The 12,743-nt window shown below is 39.0% G+C and overlaps 1 protein-coding gene across 1 annotated transcript; it reads left to right on the top strand.

Moving 5' to 3' along the window:
- The first annotated feature begins 358 nt into the window (after positions 1–358).
- On the top strand, positions 359–2,089 carry LOC125877450 (uncharacterized). Its single transcript, XM_049558739.1, has 2 exons — positions 359–772; positions 1,976–2,089. Exons 1-2 carry the CDS (start codon positions 359–361, stop codon positions 2,087–2,089), a joined length of 528 nt encoding a protein of 175 aa, XP_049414696.1.
- The last annotated feature ends 10,654 nt before the right edge of the window (positions 2,090–12,743 follow it).

Genomic DNA, 12,743 nt, shown 5'->3' with positions numbered 1-12,743 from the left:
AACACTCGAGGATATGCTGCGAGCTTGTATATTGGACTTCAAAGGTAGTTGGGATGATCATTTGCCATTGATCGAGTTTGCATACAACAATAGCTACCATTCAAGTATTAAAATGGCACCTTATAAAGCTTTATATGGTAGAAAATGTAGATCCCCAATTGGCTGGTTCGAAAAAAGTGAAACCACCTTATTTGGGCCAGATCTTGTTCATCAAGCCATAGAAAAATTCAAAGTGATATAGCAGCGGCTAGAAACAGCTCAAAGTCGACATAAATCATATGCAGATGTTAGAAGGAGAGGACTAGAATTTTCTATAGGGGATTGGGTGTTCTTGAAGGTGTCACCAATGAAAGGGGTAATGAGGTTTGGTAAAAAAGGAAAATTGAGTCCACGCTATATAGGACCATATAAGATTATTCGAAGAGTTGGCAAAGTAGCCTATGAGTTAGAGCTAACACAAGAGCTTTCATCAGTTCATCCATTGTTTCATGTCTCGATGCTTCGGAAATGCATAGGTGACCTATCTCATACTACTCCTACTGAAGATGTACAGGTTACGGTAGATCTCACTTATGAAGAAGTACCCATTGTTATTCTGGATCGACAAGTTAGGAAGTTAAGAAATAAAGAAGTGGCTTCTGTAAAAGTATTATGGAGGAACCAACAAGTAGAAGAAGTTACATGGGAAGCGGAAGAAGCAATGAAATTGAAGTATCCTCATCTCTTTCAGATCCATGAGAAGGATGAAAATGCTAAGTCTAGATGCTCACAAGTAAGTATAAGTCTATTTGTATTATGTGATTAATAGTAGGACTAACTTAGGCTTGAACTTGTATGGGCTGGATAACCATGCTAACATTCGAGGACGAATGTTTTTAAGGGGGAAAAAATGTAACAACCTCTATTATGCGTATGCTAGTTCTATTCACGTGATACTTGACATAGCCTTATAGTATAGGTGAGCGACCGTGCTTCTTATATGATTAGTGTTGGTTTAAACTAGCTCGCAAGGTGATGTAACACCTTGCATGTTTCAGCATGTGTATTGCAAGTTAGCTCCGACGGAAGTATTTAAACTACAGGTAGTAAAGTGGTAATTGGGCCAAATGCACTACCACCTACTTGCATTAATTTGACCCAAGTTGAGTAGAAGGATAAGGGGAAAATGGACAGCCAAGGCCCAATAGTCTTAAGTCCAAAAAGGCCCAAGTGAAAAGTCCAAATAGGTGGACCACCTACTTGCATTAATTATGGCCCAAATTGACATGAATAAAGGGATAATTCGGAGTAGGGCCCAACAAGTGTTGAAGTTCCCAAAAGCCCAAGTTAAAAGGCCAAGTAGGTGGGTCACCTACTTGACAATATATGGCCAAAATTAGTCAAGAAATTCGGCCATTACACCTCCTTTTTAAAGGGATAAAGATCAGATCTTTTGCTTCATTTTTAACTTGCAAAATTTTTAGATTTCTTAAGTTTTTCTCTTGGTCTCTCTTGGCTTCAATCAGCAGCCCTAGAAAACCTTGGGTCCTTGAGTATTGCCCCATTTTCAAGTAAAAGTTTAAATGAGAGTTTCAGTTCTTGGAGTACAAGTTTAGAGGATAAATTCCTAGAAACTAAGGTAAGACTGCTGCCCACTTTTGCCTCTCTTTAAATACAGATTTGGGGTGGAGAATTTTGTATATATTTATCAAGAACTAATGGAAGGTGATAAATCCTTGAGTCAATATTCTCCTATTATGCTGAAAGATTTTTAGGGATTGATAGTGGCTGCCTTATGCATATTGTTGTTGGGGGCTGTTTGGGTATCTTGGAAAAGGATGTATGAAGTTGTATTAATGTATAGAAGAAGGGTGTGGTGGTTCACCATTGGTGCAAGGGTTGTATGGGACTACTTTCCGTCAAGTTTTAGCTATTGTTTTTAGGGCCTTAATGTGATTAGCTGCTGACATTAGCTTAATTGTGACTTATATTGTAGATTAGCATTCAAGAAGGGAGGCTGAATTATGACAGTGGTATTGGTCAGAAAATAGGGTATGTAGGGCGATTCGATTCCATATTCCTTGGCATGAAATCTGATACTTGCGATTAATGTCAATAAGTGAATTTCCTAAGTTCTATTCCTAGTAAAGGAAACATAGTGGCAACGTACGATATCCAAATAGCTAACAATATCCCCCCTCCTAAGTGTACATAATTACTTAGTTACACGTTCAATACTCCATAGTCAATTGAAGTCAATTGTGTCATTCAAGCTCTCAAGTAATGCATTAATGTTATGTAGCTCCTTATATTGTAGCTACTATCCTAAAGTATTATTTTCATGTCTCCTACTACTGTTCCGTATTTCCAAATCTCAAAAATGATTGTGACCACCAAAACAACAATCTCAAAGATTAAAGAATCTAAGTGAAGCAATTTGTGTAACTATGGGTGGCAGCTCAGGGGCGAAAGCCTAGCATGGGCCGATCCCAATGGTATAGAAGGGTGGCAGCTCAGGGGCGAAAGCCTAGCATAGTCGATCCCGATTTGTGCAATGTTGAGGACCGCATCCCAGGGGTTAAAATGCCTAGCATGGGTCATCCTCTTCTACCACTGATCAGCTGGTCATTCGTATCACATGCCTTATAAAGATCATAACACACATAAAGGTAAAGACAAAAAAATGTAACATACATGACCCCACAAGAGTTAACAGAAGCGGCCTCCTATTCTGATTTATGCACTTATACGTTGATACCTGGTTTCGTTTGAGCTCTTATTTTATATATGTAGTTGCCTTACATATTTAGTACACTTTTCGTACTGACGTCCCTCGTGGGGGACGCTGCGTTTCATGTTGCAGGCACAGGTACTCCCGCTAGTAGACCTCCTCAGTAGGAGCATACGACACTCAACTACTTTTGGTGAGCTCCAGGTTACTTCGAAGCTTTACTAATCCCTTGGTAGATTCATTTTGGTATTGTATCGTAGTTAGGGGTAAGGCGGGGTCTGTCCCGACCTACTCTAAGGGTTTTTATCTTTTAGAGGCTTTGTAGACTTATGTATATAGTTCAGTTGCATCTTAACAAGTTATGGCCTCAATGGCCAAGCCTTGTATATAAGTTTTGGGTCTACTTATGTCGGTTCGTATCGCTGCGTCCCTGGCGAACTTGTCACAAAACTTTCATAGTTACATGCATAGTAAGCACAGGTCACATGTTGGTTCTCTCGGGCTTTTAGGGCATCGAGTGTCTGTTCGTCTTAATGGGATTTGAGGCGTGACATGAGGTAGCTCTAACTCATATGCAACTTGGCCAACTCTTCAAATAATCTTATATGGCCCTATGTAGCGTGGACTCTACTTTCCCTTTTTACCAAATCTCATGACCCCTTTCATTGGCGATACTTTCAAGAACACCTAATCTCCTATAAAAAACTTTAATCCTCTTCTTCTAACATATGCATATGATTTGTGTCGGCTTTGAGTTGTTGCTAGCCGTTGTTGTATCACCTTAACTTTTTCCATAGCTTGAAGAACAAGGTCTGGTCTAAATAAAGCAGTTTCGCGCCTACTTCAAACCAGCCAATTGGTGATCTGCACTTCCTTCCATGTAAAGCTTCATAAGGTGCCATTTTGATACTATAATGATAACTATTATTGTAGGCAAACTCAATAAGTGGCAAATGATCATCCTAGCTACCTTTGAAATCTAAGACACAAGCTCGAAGCATATCCTCAAGTGTTTGGATTGTGCGTTTTGCTTGACCATCCATTTGAGGGTGGAAGGATGTACTTAAATTCACTTGTGTTCCCAAACTCTTTTGGAATGATTTCCAAAACTTTGCAGTGAATTGAGCTCCTCGATCAAATATAATAGAGATTGGAACCCCGTGTAGCCGAACTATCTCTTTAATATATAACTTTGCATACTCTTCAGCTGTATAATCAGTCTTAATTGGCAAGAAATGTGCTGACTTTGTGAGTCTATCAACTATTACCCATATGGAGTCAAACTTACGAAACGAGCGAGGCAAACCAGTGACAAAACCCATGTTGATCATGTCCCACTTCCAAGTTGGAAGCTCCATACACTGCATATAACCTCCCAGCTTTTGGTGCTCTACTTTGACTCGCTGGCAGTTTGGACATTGAGCCACAAATTCTGCAATGTCCTTCTTCATGTCCCTCCACCAATACACTCTTTTCTAGTCATGGTACATTTTAGTTGATCCTGGATGGATGGAATATCTTGAATGATGTGCTTCTGTAATTATCCTCCTTCTTAACCCATTACCATTAGGTACACACAATCTATTTTCACAACAAAGTACTTCATCTTGTGTAAGCTTAAATCCCTTTGTCGTACCTTGATTTACCTTCTCCTTGAGTCGTTGTAGAGTAAGATCTTTGAACTGCTTCTCTTTCACCTCAACTACTAATTAAGATTCTGCCGCATTATGCACTACAATTCCTTCTTTTGGGGTTTTAAGAAGACTAACTCCCAAACTAGCTAGTTGACTTAGATCCTTCGCCATCCTTTCTTTTTCCACAGTATGCTCATTAATACTTGATATTGTCTTGCGATTGAGAGCATCGGCTATTACGTTTGATTTCCCTGGATGGTATAGTATATCAACATCATAATCTTTTATTAACTCTAACCATCTTCGCTGCCTCAAATTCAGATCCTTCTGCTTGAAGATGTATTGAAAACTTTTATGGTCTGTATATATGTCAACGTGAACCCCATATAAATAGTGACGCCATATCTTTAAAGAAAATACAACCTCTGCTAGTTCAAGATCATGTGTTGGGCAGTTTCTCTCATGTGGCCGCAGTTGTCTAGAGGCATAAGCTATTACTTTACCATGCTGTGTGAGTACACATCCTAAACCAACCCCTGAAGCATCACAATATATTGTATACCCCTCTGTGCCTTCCGGAAGTACTAATACATGTGCGGAAGTTAGCCTACTTTTCAACTCTTGTAAGCTTCTTTCACATACATCATTCCACTGAAACTTAGCTGCCTTGTGTGTTAGCTTAGTTAAAGGTGCAGAAATAGAAGAAAATCCTTTAATGAACCTTCTATAATAACCTGCCAACCCTAGGAAGCTACGAACCTCTGTTGGTGTTGTTGGTCTTGGCCAATATTTCACGGCCTCTATCTTTTGTGAATCAACCCTTATTCCTTCATCAGATACAATATGACCCAAGAACGCCACTGATTTTAACCAAAATTTACATTTAGAGAACTTGGCATACTATCGCCGATCACAAAGAACTTGTAATACCTATCGTAAGTGATTTGCATGGTCCTCTTATGATCTTGAATACATCAAGATATCATCTATAAATACTATCACAAATACATCCAAGAATGGCTTGAACACCCTATTCATCAAATCCATAAAAATTGCCGGTGCATTTGTTAGCCCAAATGACATAACGAGAAATTTGAAATGACCATACCGTGTTCGAAAAGCTGTCTTGGGTATATCTTTCTCCTTCACCCTCACTTGGTGATAACCTGTTCTCAAGTCAATTTTTGAAAAGCACTTGGCACTTTGTAACTGATTAAACAAATCATCAATTCTGGGGAAGGGGTATTTATTCTTAATTGTCACTCTATTCAATTGTCGGTAGTCAATACACATTCTCAACGTGTCGTCCTTCTTACGTACAAATAACACTAGTGCACCCCATTGGGACACACTAGGCCTTATAAACCCCTTTTCTAACAAGTCCTTTAATTGTTCCTTTAATTCACGTAATTCTGCCGGGGGCCATTCTATACGGAGGAATAGAGATAGGTTGAGTTCTTGGAATTAAATCGATACCAAACTCTACTTTTCACTCTGGGGGTAAACCTGGAAGCTCTTCAGGAAACACATTAATAAATTCATTTACTACCGGAACAGATTGAAGAGTCGGTGGTTCTGCTTCCACATCTCTCACTCTAACTAGATGACATACATACCCTTTTGACATCATCTTCCTCGCCTTCAAATAAGAAATAAACTTACCCCTTGGCGCTTTAACATTGCCTTCCCATTCAAGGACTGCCTCGTTTGGAAAGTGAAAGTGCACTCTCTTAGTTCGACAATCCACCGTGGCATAACAAGAAGCCAACCAATCCATACCCATTATAACATCAAATTCAACCATTTCTAGTTCAATTAGGTGAGCCAATATATCACGATTACAAACAGTTACTATGCAGTTACGATAGACCCTTCTTGCTATAATAGACTCACTGGTTGGTGTAGACACTTCAAATGGTTTATTCAATAATTTTGGTGTTCTTTTAAGCTTCCCAGCAACTAGTGGAGTGATATACGATAGTGTGGAACCAGGATCAATTAACGCATATACGTTATGTGAAAAGATGAACAATGTACCTGTTACTACGTCAGGTGAAGCCTCCAAGTTCTATCGACTCCCTAGAGCATATGTGCGATTTTGGACTCCGCTAGAACTAGCTGCTCCTCTAACACCTCTACCACGACATATAGGAACCTGTTAACCTCTACCTAAAGGAGGAACCGATGATAACGATGCAACAGTTGATCCAATAGGTTGTGCTATATCATCCATACGCCTTTTAGGGCAATCTCTCATTAGGTGCCCTGACATACCACACCAATAACAGGCATCTGTTCCAATACGACATATACCTAAATGACTCCTCCCACATTATTTACAAAGCTGTGTAGGAGGCATTGATTGGCTTGTACTGCCCTGCTCTGGATATCCCGATGTCCGTGAATCTTGGCTCTCACTCTTTTGCCTAAACTGATTGCCTCTCGGCCATTGAAATTGGGGTGGAGCGCTAGCTGTAGAGTAGGGAAATGACGGCCTAGCTGGTCTATTAGAAAACCGAGGCTTAAATTCACCTTGGGGTGGTGTAAACTGCCCGGTAGACCTAGCCCTCTTGGACTGACCCCTTTCTGTCTCTTGTGCCCTTCTTCTCTGCTTTTGATCCTCTAATTTCTGTGCAAAAGCTTGCATCCTTGCTATCTCCATGTCTTTATTTAAAGAAGCAATAGTACAATCTCTAACCAGATACGAATCCAATCTATCCACATATCGATAAACTCTATCCTCCATAGTAGCAACTACATTGAGAGCATACCTGGACAAGGAATTAAATTGGAGACTGTACTCTCTCACGCTCATACCCCCTTGGTGAAGATTTAAGAACTGATTTGTGCGGGCCTCTCGAATCTCCAATGGCAAATAATGATCAAGAAACGTCGTTTTTAAATTCTTTCCAAGTAGTTGGAGGTGCATCTGTACTCTTAAATTGCTTCCAAGTTTCATACCATAATATAGCCACACCCTTTAATCAATATGTTGCTAGCTCAACAGCTTCTTTACCACTCACGTGCATAACATCCAAAGTTCGTTGGATTTGATCAATAAAGTCTTACGGATCTTCATTAGGATCTGACCCGGTGAATGATGGAGGGTCTAAATTAAGGAAATCACGTATTCGCGTGCTAGCTGCCCTATCTGCACCACCAATACCCACAATTGGGCCTTCTTGCCTTCCACCTTGGCCAGCAACTATATGAGTCAATAATTGAACTGCAGTCCTCAAATCTTGATCGATAGCATTAATAGTGGGTTCTTGAGGTGCAGTTTCCCTCCTTAGATATTCTGGAGATGGAGGGGTCGGGGAAGTCTGAGATAGAGACTCATCTTGAGCCTCACTTTGAACAGCTTGATTAGGTGGTGGTTGGCTGGTACCTTCTTGGGTAGCCACATCTACTCGCTTACCTGTACTTATACTCCTCATAACTGGCATCTTTGCTATAATAAAGCAATTCATAAGTTAGATACGATTCTCCTACAACAATGGTTCTATCGCACGATCTAAGAAATGAAAGAAAAGAAACAATTCCTACATGTCTCATAGCTTCCTGTTTATAAATGTGGTGAACAACACATCCATAAGCAAGACTCTACATAGACACGACTTTGTAGACTCCCTAGGATGACCTACTCTGATACCACTTTTGTCACGCCCAAAATCCCATTAAAGCGAACCAGCACCCATTGCCTAGAAGGCTCGGGAGAATCAACCTGTAATCATGCTCTATCTATGAACATTTAAAGGTGCTGCCATAGTGGATAACATGTTTTCTTGAAAGTAGACAGCATTAACAAGCCAAAAGAAAGTGCACATGACTTGGCCGTTGGGACCATGATATCTACAAAGCCTCTAAATGATAAAACATTATGGGGTTAAGGTCGGGACAGGCCCCGGGCGCCTTACACTCAGCTACTATACAATACCAAAATATATGCTATAGACTCGGAAAGCCCCGAATCAACCTAGAGCTCAACAATAGCCGCTAGATGTCCTGGTCTCCTACTGGGGAGATCTACTAGCTCCTGTACCTGCAGCACGAATTGCAGGTCCCCCAAGAGAGACGTTAGTACAAGAGAATGTACTGAGTATGTAAGGCATAAAGTACTGTATGTGAAATAAGAACTCAAATGAAACCATATACCAATGTAAGGATACAAGACCACCTTTTCTCATATTATGGAATCAGATACTTTACCTTCTTTTCGTTACTTTATCATTCTTTACTTTACACTTTGTGCACAACATATAGTACAAATGACCAGCTGATCAGTGGTAGATATATAAATTGGGATCGACCCATGCTAGGCTTTCCTTTAACCCCTGGGATACCACCCGTAATATTGGGATCGACCCATGCTAGGTGATTCTTACACCCCTGGGATACCACCCATCAATAAGCAGATTCATTTAATATCTTTCCATTAACATTTGAGAAGATTCTTTTGGTGGTTATTTTGAGTTGTGGGACTATGTAGTGAACAAGTGACGTGTAATAATCATATAATGCAGGAACAACAACGTAGAGAGTAGTTACACAATTTAATGAAATGCATAGGAGCTGAAATAATATATAGACCTTATTTAGTTAAAAGGAGAACTCATGCAGGGTATTCAATGTATATGTACAAATTTGACAATGAACATGTATTGGAACGTGCAAACATGTTAAAGAGTGAGAACAAGGTCATAAGTCGTGTTGGAGCTGGTAGGCTACCTCTATGTGTTGAGGACGAGTCTAGATTTCATGTCAATTAGTAGGAAATTAAAAAGCCTTACTTACCTTGTTGTACCACCTTGTAGTTACATTGAAGTACCTCCCTATCTTTTCAAATACTTATCTACAATAGAGTAGGTGATAAACTCGTATTAGTAGTTACTAAACATGCTTAGGCAGTCCAATCTCACTCAACAATAATGCTCAGGCAGCAAACCCGTAATTACCAAACTAAGGGTGTTCTTTCAATCCCCGCCTTGTTTTATTGCATTTGTACATTACACAGCTATATTTCAAAATCAACAATTTACACCCTTTCCAGACATCAAACAGTTGTCCCCAAAATGTTTACGCATCAACCTGTCCCAAAACAGTCTTAACAATCCAACATACAATAGAGGACGTGAAACCATAGTTTTCCATCATCATCCCACGAGTTCTTATCAACAGTATACTTAAAATATCATACTTAGACTCGTGTTTAAGGAAGACAAAGATAGGGCAGTCATTTTACCTTAATTCTTATAACTCGTTTTCTTTTAACTTTAACTCTTCAATAACTTGAGCTTCCCTTGCAAGGGCTTGGGTTTATCCAAGAACCCTAGGAAATTTGTGGCTGCTGCTATGCTTTGAAAGAGAGAGGAGAAGCTTAGAGAGAAATTTGATGTTTTTATCTATTCTTAAAAGTGAGGAAATGGCCAGCAACTTTGGGATTATAAAGGTCTTATTTTTCCCCACCTCTTAAGTTTTAATATCAACCACTAATTTGTCAAAGTGGTCCAAGTAGGTGATGCATCTACTTGGAATTATATATACACAAAATGGGCCCTTTATGTACTCATCTTGGGCTGCAATCTTTCCCCTTTCTAATATTAAGCCATGGACCAGAATTATACCATTAATTTGGGCCTTAATCTTTATTGGGCTCAAGTAGTTGGAGTTGACAGATTGGTGTGAGGCCTCATCTCCATTCCCTTTTCCTTTTTATTTAATTTGGGCCTCAAGTGAGCCCACTAATGCATGAACTAATATTCCCCATCTACCTAGCCCATTTGAGCTAAGCAGGTGGTGACACTTACTAGCTTTATAAAGTCCAACAAGCACCTCAATTCTTTTATTCGTTTTCCGAGCATAATCTCCTTAGTTTAACTCAAAACTTATATACACTTGATCACCTTAACTTTTAGACCTACATATAGCCCTTCGATCCAGAATTGAAATACTTCTAAAATTTAAAGTTCACTCGATCGTGCAATATTGCAATGTACGGGAGTTACCCTTATAACTTCTTTATTGTCACCATTCATCTAGGAAATCAAGTTCATTACTTATACCACCAAGCTAAATCAAGTTCCATATGTGCAGAACTTGTACACTTAAAATACGGGGTGTTACAATTATGACCACCAAAACAACAATCTCAAAAGATATAATGATCATCTAAAGAGCAATCTCTAAAGAGTTATGATTATCCAAAAAAACAATATCAAAAGAGTTATGGACATCAAAACAACAATCTCAAAGATAAAGAATTTAAGTGAAGCTATATGTATAATTATGGCTGGCAGCCCAAGGGCAAATGCCTAGCATGGGTCGATCCCAATTGTTATAGAAGGGTGGCAGCTCAGGGGCGAAAGCCTAGCATGGGCCGATCCCAATTAGTATAAGAGGGTGGCAGCTCAGGGGTGAAAGCCTAGCATGGGCCGATCCCAATTTGTGGAATTATGAGGACAGCATCTCAGGGGTTAAAATGCCTAGCATGGGTCATCCTCTTCTACCACTGATCATCTGGTCATTTGTATCATATGTCTTATAAATATTATAATGCAAAGAAAAGTAAAGAAAAGAATGTAACATACACGATTCCACAAGTATAAGCAAAGGTGGTCTCTAATCCTTATTTATTGCTATTTGGTTTCACTTGAGCTCTCATTTTACATATGGTCGTATTATGCCTTACATATTCAGTACATTCTTTCGTACTGACGTCCCTTATTGGGGATGCTGCATTTCATGCTGTCAGGTACAGGTACTCAACTAGTAGATCTCCCCAATAGAAGCACATGATACTCAACGGTTGTTGGTGAGCTCCAGGTTGATTCGGGGCTTTGCCGAGTCTTTACTATGCGTATTTCATAGTGGTACAGTCATGGATTCCAGTAGAGGCTTTGTAGACATTGTAAAGCTATCATCTGTATTCATAATTTCACTTGTCACATGTATCGGTTCAACTAGTCAATATGTGTTGTATATGAAGCTTCTCATCAGTAAATCTATCTGCATAGTAGTTTACTTTCTAATCACAGGTCACTTGTAAATCATGTGTTCATATGGTACTTGTCCGCCTTACCTAGGGTTGGGGTGTGACAATGAGGATAATTTTCTTATAAACAAAAGGAATCAAAACAACTTAAATGTTCTAAGCGGCAAAAAAATAGTGAAATATTATCCAAACCGAAATAAGACTAGAACACAAAAGAAGTTGAGGCATGTTGTGAAAGAATTGATTCAACTTTGAATTATCACAAACTTACCTACCTATGATTACTTTTACACCACTTCGACAAAAGCGAGAATGAACGGCGAAGAAATCAAATGACATCACATATACACTCACAACTGAAAAAAATCAATCAATCTCCCAAACTATCATCAAAATATTGAAAGAACTCCATTTACAGTTCAACTAACTAGTCATAACTCATGTAACATCGAATGAGTCATTGCCTCAATGCACCTAAACAATCAAACATCACAACACTGTGACTACCACATATTTAACCAAATGATGATCAATTTAAAGATATAAACAAACTAATACATTATACTCCAACAAAACTTATTTTAACTAACCAAACCACTAAGGAAAATATGACTTTCAATTCATGCTAAGTGCAAGAAGCCAACAGATAACATCATCATTCACAGTGGACAAAAGATACCTGAATAACAAAGATTTACCAATAAGTAGAATGATGCGAATATATACTTTAAGTTTTTAAAAAAAATAAGTCAACTCAAAATAACACATTCATGAGAAAATCAAAGTTTAACACCATTTTAAAACCCACCTAAAACGAACAGAAAATACAACATATTGAAGTGTTCAAACTGTATTAAGGCATACCAAACTATTTTGGACAGTAACAAAACAACACACATGATTCTTAAAGAGAGAGTGAGAGAGAGATAAAAGCGAGAATTTTATGGAGGAAGGAGGTTACCTTTCTTGAAGTAGCGTTCTGGGACAACGACAATGCGATTATACCACCTATGAGCTGAGAATTCCGATGAACCCAGAAGTGTGATGAACGGAACAAGAGAGTGCAACTAAGGCCCGAACTAGTTCTCCTCTCTATTTTGAGTGTATTTCTTATATATTTCTATATCAATATCTGTTTCCAACCCCTTTTGTGAGTTGTTCTCTTCTTTGTAGGTAAGTTGTGGCTAACCTTAAAAAATAAAGAGAAGATGAGAGGAAATATTAGGTCGGATTGAGGGAGGGAAACAGATGAAAGAATGGGATAGGGATGAAATTTGAAATTCAAAATTCGGAATTCCTCTTTCATGGACAAGAATATACCAATTGATTCCAAACCTCAACAAATCGGAAGGGAGAGGAGGGGAGGTGGACAACTTTGATTGATTCAAGCGCCCTTGAAGCTCTACGT

Source organism: Solanum stenotomum, chromosome 9 (assembly GCF_019186545.1).
Source record: "Solanum stenotomum isolate F172 chromosome 9, ASM1918654v1, whole genome shotgun sequence".
Lineage (NCBI taxonomy): Eukaryota > Viridiplantae > Streptophyta > Magnoliopsida > Solanales > Solanaceae > Solanum > Solanum stenotomum.
Note: the sequence above shows the minus strand (reverse complement) of the source record. Positions and strands in the feature narration are given on the sequence as shown.